Source organism: Myiozetetes cayanensis, unplaced genomic scaffold, assembly GCF_022539395.1.
Source record: "Myiozetetes cayanensis isolate MyiCay16 unplaced genomic scaffold, myiCay2020 scf222, whole genome shotgun sequence".
Lineage (NCBI taxonomy): Eukaryota > Metazoa > Chordata > Aves > Passeriformes > Tyrannidae > Myiozetetes > Myiozetetes cayanensis.
Window position 1 is genome coordinate 1 of NW_026087437.1, and position 14,960 is coordinate 14,960.

The window sequence follows — 14,960 nt, forward strand, 5'->3', positions numbered from 1 at the left end:
TGTGCTCCTGCTCTTGCCTGGCAGACTCGAGCCTTGCAGCCATCCCACAGGTGCCATTTCTGATAACCGGGGTTTTCCTTAGATGGTGCCTTGCCATAAAAGTCAGGAGCGGCTTTAGAGAGGGCAAGGAGGGGGGTCAGACCAGTGGGATGGTGCCAGTGGGCCGTGAGCCCGGGGCCAGCAAGTCCTGGGGGCAACAGGGTGTCAGGCGAGGACTGGGAGCCCCCAGGGAGGAGGAAAGCTGGGCAGGCCCCAAGGCTCCTGGGCCTCTCCCTCGCCATCCCTTTGCCCAAGGCCCCCAGGCAGAGGTGGACTCAGCCCTTGGGCAGGAATGGGGCACAGGCTGAGCCCCAGGAACAGCAGACACAGGAAACCTGGGCTCTTCTTCCTGCAGCGTCTGCCTGGGGCAGCCCAACCAGACCTGAGGCTCTCCAGGACAGGCCAAGCCCAGCCAGAGAGGGCTCAGCAGATCTTAGAGGCACTTCTTGTCAGATGTCATTGTGTGAGCCCAGGGACTACAGGAAGCCCTGAGGCAGCCGAAGGCACATGCTTTTGAAAGGTGGATTGACAGGCTTGTCTCTCTGCAAGATAAGTGGAGGGCTCTGAGGCAGAGAGAGGGTGAGAGCCGGGTAGAGGCTTGGGAATTGCCGGGAGGGCTTTTGAAATGAGTGTAGGGAACGGGATGTTTAAGATGAAGTTTCTTAGGAGAGGGAAGCGGAGAGGCTGAGTTTTACGGGCAGCACTAGGGTGTGCAGGGCAGAGCGTAGCATATCCCCCATGTAAGATTCTTGTGGGTCTGTCTTTGCAGTTCTTCCAGGCACTTCTTGTCAGAGGTCATTGTGTGAACCTCTTTTTGTTCTTTCTTTCAAGGTGGGATGCAAGCACTGGTTTGGGCTATCGGCACCGGAGTGCAGACGAGCAAGGTCAGCATTTTCCAGCCAGCCTGTATCCAAAGTTATCTCTGACCCTTCTTCTCAGTGGTCATTTTGTGAGCGTCTTTTTGCTCTTTCTTTCGAGGTAAGATGCAGGCGGTTGTTGGGGCTATCGGCACCAGAGGGCAGACGAGCAAGGTGAGCGTTTTCCTTCCAGCCATGATCCAAGGTTATCTCTGCCCTTCTTGTCAGTGGTCACTCTGTGAGTGTGTTTTTGCTCTTTTGTTTCGAGGTGGGATGCAAGCCTTGCTTTGGGCTATCGGCACCGGAGTGCAGACGAGCAAGGTCAGCATTTTCCTGCCAGCCAGAATCCAAGGTTTTCTCTGGCCCTTTTTGACACTGGTCATTCTGTGAGCGTGTTTTGTTCTTTTTTTCGAGGTGGGATGCAGGCGGTTGGTGGGCCTACCGGCACTAGAGGGCAAATGAACAAGATCAGCAATTTCCTGCTACTCATATTCCAAGGTTTGTCTGGCTGCCAAATGAAGCAGTTGTAATAATATAATAAATAAACAGTCCCACGGACCAGACACTGACACTAATGTGGGATGGAACAAATGCCAGGCTTTATTGGAAGACACAAGGGCTTATAGAGAAGTTTCAAATGCTGACAGGTCACCACACATGTGACCTAATCAGCCAATCCTATCCAAGCATTCAGCTGCACATGTGGACTAGAGTACTTAAAAACTACAACTGCCAGGATGCTTTGCTGGCAACCATCCTGAAACCAGACCCCACATGTGGGCCTTCTTGACACTGGTCATGTTTTGAGCACCTTTTTTGCTCTTTCTCTCGAGGTCGGATGCAGGCGGCTGGTTGGGGCTATTGACACTGGAGTGCAGACGAGCAAGGTGAGCATTTTCCTGGCAGTAAGAATCAGGTGGTACTTGTGGCGCCTTGTAATTTTGGTGAATCTAAGCACATCCTTTGTCATTTGCTTTTTTTCCGGTGGTGCACAAGCTGACAAGCGTCAGCAGAATGGGAAGGAGGTCTTTGCAGTAAGAGGTGAGCGTAAAGGAACCTGAGAGGGAAAGTTGGTCAGAATGTTTTACTGGGAGGGGATCCGTCTCTATTTGCTTTTGCCTGTGTGATTTCTTTGCAGTGGCCATCCGTATTGCCAGAGGAGCAGAACCACGGGTCGAGGAGCGGAGCGACAAGGTCAAGTGCTTTGGTGCTGGCCTTGTGGAGAATGGCAGGGTAGTTCAGGGCTGGGCATTTAAGCGTTGCCTTCTTGACAGTGGTCATGTTTTGAGCACTTTTTTTGCTCTTTCTCTCGAGGTCGGATGCAGGCGGTTGTTGGGGCTATCGACACCGGAGTGCAAACGAGCAAGGTGAGCATTTTCCTGCCAGCCAGAATCCAAGGTTACCTCCGGCCCTTCTTGTCAGTGGTCATTCTTTGAGCGTGTTTTTGCTCTTTTGTTTCAAGGTTGTGATTTAAGTAAAATGGAATTGAGTTGAAATATAGTAATTAAAATTTATTGAAGATTTATAGAAAAGGTAAATAAGCAAAACAGCATGCTGGGCGGCCGGGGAGTCTCCTGCTCCACTCATGGCACGCAAGCGCAGTAGGCAAAAACAGTAACATTTATTCCCTTATCAGTTCCCCTCCCATAGTTACTTGTTCTCCTTCTATTGGATCTGAGTTTGCAGGTCTGGTTCTGGTTGGTTTCTTTGCAAATTCGTTTTAGTTGCCAGGTGCTTTCCTGTCCATAGTTCCAATCTGTCCCTAGACCTTGAGGCCTAGCATGCAGGCATCTCCAGATGTCCATCTTGGATATTCTGTATTGTTTCATTTCCTGACTCTTCAATCCTTGTCCTTTCTTTCGTTACTTTATGCGTGTTGTGAGACAATAAGCTTTTCGGAAAAATGAGATACAAAAATATTTACTTAACAAGGCACAATGGTTTGTCTTTCTAGCTTTAGAACTGCAAACTTCATGCTTTTTCAGCTTACAATGCTGATAGATTAATGAAGCATTCTACAACTTACAGTTTCTTACCCGTAACAGAACAGTGATTATAGTGACATATATATATAAGAATATAACATGCACTACAGTTTAATGAGTAAGCCACTATTACTAATTTGATGAGTAAATTAAACCACTACCACTCACAAGAGCGTCTTATGAGGTTTATGGGTTTATGAGTAGAACACCATTATGACATGTAAGGGTGTTATGAAGACAGAGCTTTCATGATGAGAGCTCTTTTATGAAGTGTTTGGGCTCTATGAGCCCTGCACCATTATGAGGTTTATGGGCTTTATGAGAGCAGTGTCTTTATGAGACCTGCACTTTTATGAGGTGGATTGGGTTTATGAGGGCAGAGCTTTTATGACGTTTATGGGGTTTATGAGGACATGGCCTTTATCATGGGAGCCCCTGATGAGGTTTATGAGCTTTATGAGGACAGCCCCACTATGACATGTATGGGCTTTATGAAGACAGAGCTTTTATGATGAAAGCCCCATAATGAGGTTGTTTGGCTTTATGAGGACAATGCCTTTATGGGGCCTGCACCATTATGAGGTTTATGGGTGTGATGGTTCAGACCTGGCTCCCTGCCAAATGCCCAAACTCACAGTAGCAACCCCCTTCCCCCTCCTTTCTTCCCTTAGGGCAAAGGAAAAATAAAAACTATAAAAAAAATTGAAGAACCTCAAATAAAGCTAATTATATAAAAATATATATATTTACGTATATTACAGGTGTATACAGTTAAGATGCTATGTACACAGCACAGGGAATCCAAACACCCCCTAAGTGGAAGGGAAAGGGGAAAAGGGACAAAAGGGGACAAAAAGGGACACCGAACAGATATACACAATCAAACTCAAGAACTATCCTAATAACTAGCAAAACAAATCTCACCACGTCCCTTAGAAAAGCAGGATTGGCAGACAGGGCCAGCACTCTCCAATCTCCCACGTGGTAGACCAGAGGACACTGCAGGCCTCAGCCTTGGATAAGCGAGACCAACACAAGGACCCACTGCCCTGAACCTCGCCAGAAGAGAAGAGAGCGAGGTCTCTGATCTCCAACTTTTTTATACTCTGGTTTACGTAAAAATCGTATGGAATGCTGGGTACATGGCCACTTCCTTGTTTGCAAGCTGGTCATCAGGAAGGCCTAGACCAAAACCATCACGGTGAGCCACTCTGGGCAATCCATGCACACATGGAGCTTCCTGTGCTTTCACCTTTTCTCTGGGAGGAATCTTCATTCTTATGCCATTTGGGAACTCAGACTGACAATTTCAGCACGGGGGTTCTGGTACCAAACAAATGAAGTTCCAGCCAGGAAAAAAAGCCCTCACCCTCCATCTCTCCTGTTCAGTTGGTGAGCCACTCTTGGCACTCCATGCACACATGGAGCTTGCTGTGCTGGCACCTTTTGTCTGGGAAGAATCTTTATTCTTTTTATTTTTTCCGTCACACTGACCATTTCAGTGCAGGGGTTCAGACACCAAACAAATGAAGTTCCAGGCAGGAAAAAAAGCCCTTACCCTCCATCTCTCCTGTGCAATTGGTGAGCCACTCTTGGCACTCCATACAAAAATGGAGCTTCCTGTGCTGGCACCTTTTGTCTGGGAGGAATCTTCATTCTTATTCCTTTTGGGGACTCAGACAGACCATTTCAGCACGGGGGTTCTGACACCAAACAAATGAAGGTCCAGCAGACGACCCCAGGGGTTGGCTCAGGGCAGATTCCTGAACACAGGGACAAACCCAATGGGAGTTACAGGGATGTCTGTAAACCCCATGTGCTGTGGGGTGTGCAAGTGGGGTTGGGAAGGGAAAGGAGGAGAACACAGTGAGAGCAGGAGCTGGAGGAGCAGCCCCAATGCTCCCAGCTCCCAGCCCTTGCCCAGCCCAGCAAAGCCCAAGCAAGCCCAGCCTGGAACTCCCAGCCCCATCTTCCCAGCTCAGGAGCTCTGTCAGAGAGAACAGGCCGGGCTGGGAGATTCTCCCTGGGCACTGGCTGTGCTGGAGCTCCCTGGGCTGGCTGAGGGAGGGCCTTACCAGGTTGTGCTGTGGGAATGGTCAGTTGTTTGTGGATGTGTGTTGGTGAAATCGGGAACACGCGTGGCTTGGAGCAGACATGCAGTTGGGGCACTGATGCTTGTTCTTTTTCAGATGATAGACGTCTTCTTCTTCCTCTTCCTCTTTGCTGTGTGGATGGTGGCCTTTGGAGTGGCCAGGCAAGGCATCCTGAGGAAGAACGAGCACCGCTGGGAGCGGATCTTCCGATCGGTCATCTACGAGCCCTACCTGGCCATGTTTGGCCAGTACCCTGATGATGTGGATGGTAATTACCTCCTGGGGGGATCTCTGCTGGGTGGCTGGGTGGAAGGCTCTGTCCTTCTAGAGGTTGTCCAGGCCTGTGTTGACCTGTGTGTTGACCCTTTGCCTCCAGATCTGATGGGGAGGCAGGGAGGGAGGAGGCCACACCAACTGTGGTCAGAGCAGAGCCCAGCAGAAAGTGGAGGAGAGGACTCACAGTTTGCTCTCCCCTCTGAGGTACCACCTACAACTTTGACCGCTGCACCTTTTCTGGGAACGAGTCCAAGCCCCTGTGTGTGGAGCTGGATGCCAACAACCAGCCCCGCTTTCCCGAGTGGATCACCATTCCCCTTGTCTGCATTTCCATGCTCTCAACCAACATCCTCCTCGTGAACCTGCTCGTGGCCATGTTTGGGTACGTAAGAAAGGAGCCATCACTTCCTTGGGATCTCTGGACCAGTGTATCTCTGGGAGGGGGAATGGAGTCCTGGAAAACAGCAGGAAGCCAGCCCTCGGGCTCTGCATTTCTCACAGCAGTCTGATGGAAGCTGGTGCAGTGTCCTGGGGAGGGATTGAGGTTCCTTCCAACCCAAACCAGTCCGTGACTCTGTGGCTCTGTGAAACCCTGCCCTGGTGCAGCACAGAAATGCTGTATTCCCTGGCTCTGATGGGGCTCTCTGAGTATCTAATCCTGGGGGGTGTTTTCTGTTTCTTCACCCATTAGTTACACGGTTGGATCAGTGCAAGAGAACAACGACCAGGTGTGGAAGTTCCAGCGTTACTTCCTGGTGCAGGAATACTGCAGTCACCTGACCATCCCCTTCCCTTTCGTCATCTTTGCCTACGTGTTCATGGTGCTGAGGAAGTGTTTCAAGTGCTGCTGTCAGAAGGAAAGCAAAGAGCCATCCATTTGTCCAGTTGGATTTGTCCTTACTGCCCAGAAGTCGTCTCTGTGGCAGGGGCATTGCAGTTCCTGCTTGGCATTCTGTGCCTAATCCAGGCAGTTGGTTGTTTGCTGGGAAATTACCAAGGGCACTGTAAGACCTTGGAGGAGCTGGTTGTGCTGGAAGGGAGAAGCAGCTCATTCATGTTGTCTGTCATAAGCAAATCCACTGTGTTGCTGGAAGTCTCTTGGGTAAGATTCAAATCTTCAAGTCGGAGTTATCCAGTGTTTTCTTGTCCGAGCCATTTTGAGGTAGAATTACCTCATGTGTGTAAATCAGTGAAGACTTTGGATTCATCCTATCAGTTTAGGGCTGCTTGTGCTGCTTTCCAGCTTTGCAGGGTTGTGGTTTAGTGTTTTTTTTTAAATTTGTTCTGTTTGCTGGAGAGTGACAGAAAGAGAATAAAGAGTTTCCTGGCCCTCTGGATGTGGCCAGATGGGCAAAGGACCTCAAAAATGTGGCGAGTCAGTCCTTTAGCTATTTCTCCCTTATTTCCTCTGTCAGAGGCACAGATAGGAATTGTTTTAACAAGCTTTTTCCCCCAACAAATGGAGTGTTTTCTTTTCTCCTCATAAGTGCCATTCAGAAGCACCTGGGAGAGGATAAGTTGAATTAACTAACAGGCTATTCCCAGCCATCAGCAACCTGCCTGTTCCCTGCAGCACGGGCTGGATTTGTTGGTAGTTTAGGAGGAAGAGCCTCCTTTGGGGGTCTGATGTTCCTTAGCACTGACTAAACCATTTTGGCTGCCCAAATCACTGGGTGGTTTCCTTGCAGGGGAGGTTGTCGGATGGCAGATATTTCTGCTCAAAGGATGCACAGATGATGTTGCAGTTCTGAAAGCAAATGGAGGAGTTAATTAGAGCCAGAATGTCATCAGGTTTTTGCTGAGGATAGGAGCTGAGACCTGCATGGAGAGAGCACATTAATGTCTAGACTGCTGCCAGATCCTGCCTTCCTCACTTAACTATTATGGAAATGGTTGGGATTTGGGTGTTTGGATGCTGAGGGCTGTGTGAGGTTAGAGGAAATGAAACTTCAGCCGTTTTCCAGCTCTGGACTTCTTTTGTCTCCGTTAATTTTAGTTTTGTATTAAAACCCATGTGGTTTGTGCTGTCCAAATGGAACAGGACTAAATGCTGGAGTATTATCCTGGAGGACTTTGCTGCCTCCAGGTGGGTTGCTCTGTGTCACTCCTGAATTTACAGCATAACCAGGAGATGCTTTTTAGAGAAGACAGTGCTTCATCTTTCTGAAATATTGTAGTTCAGTGACAAGTCATGGTTCTTAACATATTTCACTCTTAATGTTCCAATATGGGATAGTGTGCAGACAAACAGAAAGCTCAAATCCACATAGGAAGTTTCTGGAATGTCCTGTACCTGTTGAAGCAGTTGTACCTGTGGTAACTAAGACTCCAAAAAAAATCCAGAAGGACTTTTGGAGCTTGTAAGTGTGGGGGTTTTCTGTTGGTTTTGGGTTTTTTTGTCTTTTTGTTTTGCTTTTTTTTTTTTTTTCCCCCCCTCCATATTTCCTGTTTTTAACCAACTCTGGTTGTCAGGAGTTGAAGGGAAGGGGAAAGTGGGGCTGTGAGTGCTCAGGATGTGGAGAAGGGAATCATTAACCTGTGGGTGCAAGCGCTGACCCAGCCTCTTTGCATCTTAGCATTGGAGAGACAAATTTAACTATTCTTTTTTTTCCCAATATATTTCCCAGGCTCAAGAAACGAGGACAATGAAATTCTGGCATGGGAAGCTGTCATGAAGGAGAATTACCTTGTCAAAATCAATACCAAAGCAAACGATTCATCAGAAGAGAACGTCTGCCCTTCTTTGTCTTCCTTCCCTTAATTTTCTGTTGAATATTTCTAGTGAAGGCAAGTTTCCAGCAGCTCTAAATGTTTACAAACGTTAACGAGTAAGTAAATAAACTCAGCATAAATGTGCTTTATATTTTTAATTTTTGAAGTGAAATGGTGGCTCTTTTTATGTGCTGCAGGGAAGAAAATGTCTTCCTGTGGTGTTTTGAGATCTCATCATGGAAAGCATTGCTATTGCTGACTATTCTTGCAACATTAGAAGTTGAGGTTGGATATTAGGAAGAATTTCTTCACTGAAAGGGTTGTCCAGCCCTGGCCCAGCTGCCCAGAGCACTGGTGGAGTCCCCATCCCTGGGGGGATTTAAAAGCCATGTGGGTGTGGCACATGGGGACACAGTTTGTTGGTGGCCTTGGCAGTGCTGGGTTAAGGATTGAACTCGATGATCTTTCCCAACCTAAATAATTCTATGATGCAGTTAGCAGAGAATATTTAGCATTACACCTGGAATATCAAACATTCCCACAGCATTAATCTGTATGGAGATCTGTGCTTAATAGCATGAGTAGGAAAGACCTTTGGGGAGGGGAAGATGCTCTTTGGAATGATGGGATTGGAAGTTTGGGGACTTGAACTATGCTTCTTTGAGTGCCAGCTTGTGACACACTATCTTCGGGATCTGTCTCAGTGTTTTCAGAGTAATAGTCTAAGAGGAAAAAAAAAAAACAAACAAAAACATAAATAAAGCTGGAAAACAGAACAGTAACCTGATCTGTGTGATGGCTGAACTTGGTTGCTAACTTCCAGCAGCTTGAGTATTTCCCTGAATCAGATGGGAGGGAAGAGCTGATCAGAATGGGCGAGAAAGACCAGACTCTTCTGTGCCCCTGCACATGAACGTTGCTGTTCACAGATAAATGTTTAAGTTAAGACTACCCAGAGGCAACCCAGCATTGCATAAGAAGCCAAACAAATGCCCAAAAAGCAACTTTCGTATTGGAAGCAGAAGCGTCTTGAGAAGGAAAATGGAACAGCATCCTATTAATAGTAGTTCATGTGTTAGTTCATTTACTTGTCATGAAAGCAATGCCAGTCACCTGCAGCTGCACCTCCTTGGGAGGATGGAGCACTGGAGGGGAGTGTGGTAGTTAGGCAAGGTTTCTCTAATACCTGAACTCAGCCCTTTCCTCCCTGTTCTCCTCCTGCTTTCAGGATGGTGCATCGATTTAGACAACTGGATGCAAAGGTACCTGTGTTTGAAATTGCTCTGGGAAACGTGATTGTCTCTGGTAAAGCAGGTGATGGGCCACTGTTTTCCCACTCTATTTTGCCCTGGGAATGAGGATGGATTTAAGGAACAAAGACACCAACTTTAAAGAATGAATGTCTAAGTTTACTATAGTGCAAAACAGCAAAGAACTGCAGAAGAAGCAGTGGCTTATGAAAGGATACACTTGGCAATGCATCTAATCACTACTGCAGAGAAAGGTTATAGTGATCAAGTAATGAAGTGTCCCCTTCCCACACATGTCTGTCAGATTTAGCTTCTAGAGCTGAAGGCATGAAGTAATTAAGCAATGGAAAGCTACCGGTCTACTAGAGAGCACATCATGATCAGAATTGTCATACAGGTATAATTTTTATGACTGTGATACTGAAAAGACCTTCCCAGGGGGTATTTTCTGAGGCTTGATTGAATTGTGTATTTGGCCTCTGAAGCAGGGAGTTGCTCTGGCATGAAGAACAGACTTTTTAGAAGTCCAAGAGTGAAAAGACCCACATAATACTTCAAAATACATCTTTTGATTGCTGTCAAATAATTTAGACTGCAAAAGAATGGCTTGCTCCCCAGGCTGAAATGGAAATGGTGAGTGAGTCTGTGGCTAGTGATGCTCTTCTTGAAACTGAAAGGAGATCTGATAACCGTAATTCTCTACTGAAAAGTAATATCCATATTGTGACTCTGTTCTTGTTAACCAGCTGAAATACATCTGCATCAGGGCTCACTGCATTAATTGCCCTGATGAACACGCTAATTGGAAGTGTCCTTTCAAGCACTGTTGCATTTAGTGTAATGTTTGGAGAGGCAATTGCTTGTTACTCACATAACTTGTGAGCATTGCTTTCTTTGAGCTAGATTGACTATATATAAATAGCCTTTTTTTTTTTTTGGTGAAGCTCTCTGATTTGAAAGGCCTTTTGAAAGAGATTTCTAGCAAAATCAAATGAACACAGCTGAAATGCAAGAGCAGCTGCCTGAGCAGGGTAAGCCCTCTTTAAATCCATTCTCTGGCTTGAATAAGGTCTATAGGCATTTGTAATGCCAGATGGGTGTGTCTCTGGAAGGAGGGTTAATATTCTTTACTGATGCTTGTATTCATATTGTCTAATATTGGAAAAGGAATATGAGCCAAGTTCTCTTCCTCGTTTCTGTTTCTTAAAGCCCATCCAGTGCCACCCCCTGCCGTGGGCAGGGACACCTTCCACCAGCCCAGGTGGCTCCAAACCCCGTCCAACCTGGCCTTGGTCACTTCCAGGGACCCAGGGGCAGCCACAGCTTCTCTGGGCAACCTGTGCCAGGGCCTGCCCACCCTCACAGGGAAGATTGGCCTGTACAGGTGCTTTGCCTGCAGGTGGGGCAGAGGGCTGAAATGCCGGTGTTTGAATGGGTGCAGGGGGTGGAGGGTGCGGGATATATGGTGGAGGGTATCTTTGAAAATCCTCCAGATCCCAAATATTCTTTTTCTGCTTTCTCGTTTCCTTTAAAGGAAATAAGTAGTGTGTAGTATTTGATTTAATCCATAAAGTAGCATATTCGCTTTTTTCTGCACAAAAAGGCTCTTTGTGTTGTGGTTTTGCCCAGCAGCCCATCCTTGGGGCTGTGGATAGTTTTGTCCAAGTGGGTTTTCGGAGAAAAAAACCAATTAAAACTCTCAGTAATGCCTTTGCTAATTACATCTTTAAGAAAACAGAAGAGAAGACTTGTGTTGCAGTTAAAATTAGGGGCAGTAGTCTTGTAGAAAAGTAGTGGGCCCGAGAAAGGCCAGGCCTCCTCCTCCCCCGGCTTGGGCCAGGGAGGAGGGCAGATGTAGCACTGAAGTTCCCCTTCTCTTCTGTAAGAGAGTGAGAAAAAAAGTTTAAAAGATGAACTGCTTGGACAGAAACTGCTGCAGAGAAATTCCAGTGAAGAGATAAGGGACTTCCAAGGTTAAAGCTGGCAGCCAGAGGAGAAAGAAATGCAAAGGGGTTTTGCTTCCTCCCCCCCCCAGCAGGGAAAAGACCGAAAAAAAAAAATCTTCGCCACCCACGAAAGTCCACCGGGGCAAGGAGACCCCCCCATGCAGCCCACAGAGGAGTTTGTAGATGATGTATCAGGAAGCCGGGACTTTATGAAAAGGACTGAAAATAAGGCAGAGACCTGTCGAAAATCTGTGACTCTAAATATGACCCTGAAGGGGATAAGACTCACACTGAAGCGAGACGGCTCAGATGAGATACTGGGATCTGTGTGTGGGATCCATATTACTGTTTCAGAAAGGCATGAATCACTAGTATGCCCTTCTACTTTTGTTATATTCAGGACTTGGGTAACCCCCCCCAGCCTCCGGCCTTAACCCAGGAGGGGGGGGCAGGCCCAGCCCTCACAGAGGCTGACACAGAGAAGGAGAAAGAGTTCCAGCTGCAACGAGAGTGTTGCAGAATTGCTGAGGAGACCTGGAACTCCGAGAATGAAGAAAAGAACTACTTCTCCTCCTTGGACTGATATAAAGTGGGGAGGGAGAAGCATTCTTTTTTGTAAATACATAGCACCCTCCACTCAAGTAAGATTACTGTAGACACAGTTCTTCAATAGTTTCCACTGTGCTAGTAATAAACGCTCGTACTATCTTCCCTAAATCCAGCCTCCCTTGTCTGCACAAACTCCCTCCCAACCGATTAATAATTGCGTGGGGGGTGCGAAAGCAAACCGACCCAGAGCAAAACCACGACACCTTGTTATTCACATACAGATTTAAAGCCTGACATATCTAGTCCTCAAATGAACTGTATACTGGCCAATACAAATGATCCTGTCTTATTTGCTGTCCCCCCATACCTTCATACAATAATACACCATCTTTTCTCTCAACTTCCCTTTTCTAGAAGGATAATAATTCCAATATCTGATCATAACTTCTAAAGAACTATCTGGGGGTATGGTTGGTAACTTTATCACAGATTCATTCGCAAGGTTTCTCCTCTCCTGTGGGGTATCCTGCAACTTCTCCTTGTGATCCCCATCTCCACCCTCCTCCTTGGGTTTTTCCTCACTCAGGGCTGTCCTGCACTAATTTGCAGCCACCCATGGGAGCAGAAGATTTACTTTTCTTCTGCCCCATCTTCCAAAGTGCCTTCTCTCTCACACACACACACACACACACACACACTTCACTCGCTTCCCTTCTTTCGTGACCCGGTCCCTCATGGGATATGGGAAACGCACTACTGGAAGGTTCACACTCACTTCGTCCGACGGACATCTCAGTTATTCGCACTCTGGGACCCCCTCCCAACCGAAAGGGGTTCCACAAAATACTTACCTCTCCCTGGGTAAGTCTTCGTCCAACTCCTCGTTGGACGGTCCCTCCCCGACCGGATGGCACCGATACCCTTACTCTCTCCTGGAGTAAGTCCCCGTTCGAACCCCTGCCGAAAGGACCCCTTCCCGACTGAAGAGGGTTTATTACTCACTTCTCTCCTTGGTGAGTCTTCGCCCGGGTATGTGCACATAAATTACAGGGTACTGCAGTAATTTATTTGCTTATTTGCTTTTTCTAAATCTTTTCAGTCAGAATTTCAGAGTCTGTGCTGCAGGATTCCCTCTAGGCCCATCCAAAAAGGATGGGGCGCCCGCCCCAGAGGGGGTCCTACTGCCCAGGAACCCTGATCCGAGTCACGGCACCAGAAATTGGTGTAAGTAAAATGAAACTGCGCTGAAATATAGTAATAAAAATTTATTGAAGATTTATAGAAAATGCAAATAAGGAAAACAGCATGCTGTTTTATTCCCTTATCAGTTCCCCTCCCATAGTTACTTGTTCTCATTCTATTGGATCTGAGTTTGCAGGTCTCGTTCTGGTTGGTTTCTTTACAAGTCCGTTTTAGTTGCCAGGTGCTTTCCTGTCCATAGTTTCAATCAGTCCTTAGACCTTGAGGCCTAGTGTGCAGGCATCTCCAGATGTCCATCTTGGATACTCTGTATCGTTTCAGTTCCTGACTCTTCAGTCCTTGACCTTCTTTCCTTTACTTTATGCGTGTTGTGAGACAATAAACTTTTTATAAAAGTAAGATACAAAATACTTATTCAGTAAAGCACAATAATTTGTCTTTCCAGCTTAAGAATTGCAAGCTGCATGACTATTAGCTAAACCATTCTGTAATTTACAGTCTCCCAATCTTAACGGAACATTGATTATAATAACATATATATGTATATAAGAATATAACATGCACTACAATTTAATGAGTAAACTACTACTACTAATTTGATGAGTAAATTTAACTACTACTACTTATTACAGAAACCAATTGCACAAACTTTGGCCAAAGGCTTCAGGAAAAGTGGCCACAAGGGCTTTCTATTGACTGCCCAGCCTCACAGCAGCGCTTGGCAGCTTCAGCCTGTCATCCTGACTGACTTCCACAGCCGTGCCTGAGGGCAGACTCACCTGCCACACTCAGGCGTCCCACAGCGGTGGCACTGCTGCCATCCTTAGAGACTGGGATGGGACACGAGCCTTGGGGTTCAGCTGCTGAACCTCTCGTGCAGGCACCTCAAAAACACATGCCTGAGTGTAAGAGACTGTTCCAGCTCTAACTTGCTACTGTGTCTTTACATTGAGGGCTGCAATAAACAATCGGTAATTAGCCTCTCTTCGGAGGCACCAGAGGTGTTAATGGGGCAGTGAAGGCCTTGGGCAAAGCTTCTTTCGCAGCCGTTTTAAGTTGCATAAGCGGCAATTAACCACTTCACGCTAAGGAAGCTTTCTCCCTCAGCTGAGGTTTGTGCCAAGGGTAAGTTTTGCAGGCTCCCAGGAGCCCTCCTCGGAGCCCAGTGAGTGATCAAAATGGCGAGCACTGACTTCAGCCGTTGGCAGGGCTGTCTTCATCGACCTGGGGGACATTTTGGGCTGCTTGAGGAACCCCCGGAGCGTCTCCAACAAGAAGTTGCTACATTTTCCCGCCTTGGCAGAGCCAGCTTTCCTGGATACCAGTAGCTTAACCAATCGACACCGTGAAAAGCTCTGCCCGGAGCCAAGCTGGCCAGTGAGTGCCCACCGGGGGCATTGAAGGCAGTGCCTTCAATCGGGCATTGCCCGATGCTCCAGCCCAGTCGGTGCTGCCCAGGGTCCCGTGCTGGCTGCTGGCCTCCCTCCTCGCTCCGTTCTGCTTGCCTCCGTCTAGTCTGCCTCCGTCCTGCTCGTGTCCCACCTGCCTGTGTCTCCTGTTCGTCTCGGATCCGCTCTGCTCACCACCTGCTTCCCTCCAGCGGCCCTGCCCTGACTGCCCGAGGCTGACTACACCCAGCTCTCTCACTGGTTGGGGACGTATCTTTTTTGCACTTTCCTTTTGTAGCCTTCCCTTTTCCTTATCTCTCCCTCTCCACTCGAAAGGGGAGTGTTGGTCTCAAACACATAGTCGTAGTTTGTGTTAAGTGATTACTTTGTGGCAGGAGGAATTAAGCAAGGTGTGTGCTCTCCCCCCCATCAGGAGTGGTGTGTGTGCATCGTGTTTGGTGTGGGTAGATGTCAGTCATCCCTTGTTGCGAGGAGTGTCAAATTTTAATTTTATTGCATTTAATTTTTGTTGCAAAGTCCCATTTCCTTAACCCCTCGGGCCCCTCCCCAGGTTGGTAACATAGTTTTTAAGTGGTAACTTTCTAGGGTGAGGGATGAATTTATTTTTTATTGTGTCTATGTGGCAACTCCTAGAGAGGTTTCAC

The 14,960-nt window shown here is 47.3% G+C and overlaps 1 protein-coding gene across 1 annotated transcript; it reads left to right on the plus strand.

Annotated features, from left to right (window-relative positions):
* Positions 1 to 1,017: 1,017 nt before the first annotated feature.
* Positions 1,018 to 14,521, plus strand: LOC126642243 (transient receptor potential cation channel subfamily M member 8-like; the record flags this gene model as incomplete). Its single annotated transcript, XM_050319655.1, has 8 exons — positions 1,018 to 1,070; positions 1,730 to 1,937; positions 2,035 to 2,103; positions 2,211 to 2,263; positions 5,071 to 5,242; positions 5,455 to 5,632; positions 5,942 to 6,134; positions 14,423 to 14,521. Coding segments are annotated over 8 exons (1,025 nt in total), but the record flags the coding sequence as incomplete, so codon positions are not given.
* Between the last annotated feature and the right edge of the window lie 439 nt (positions 14,522 to 14,960).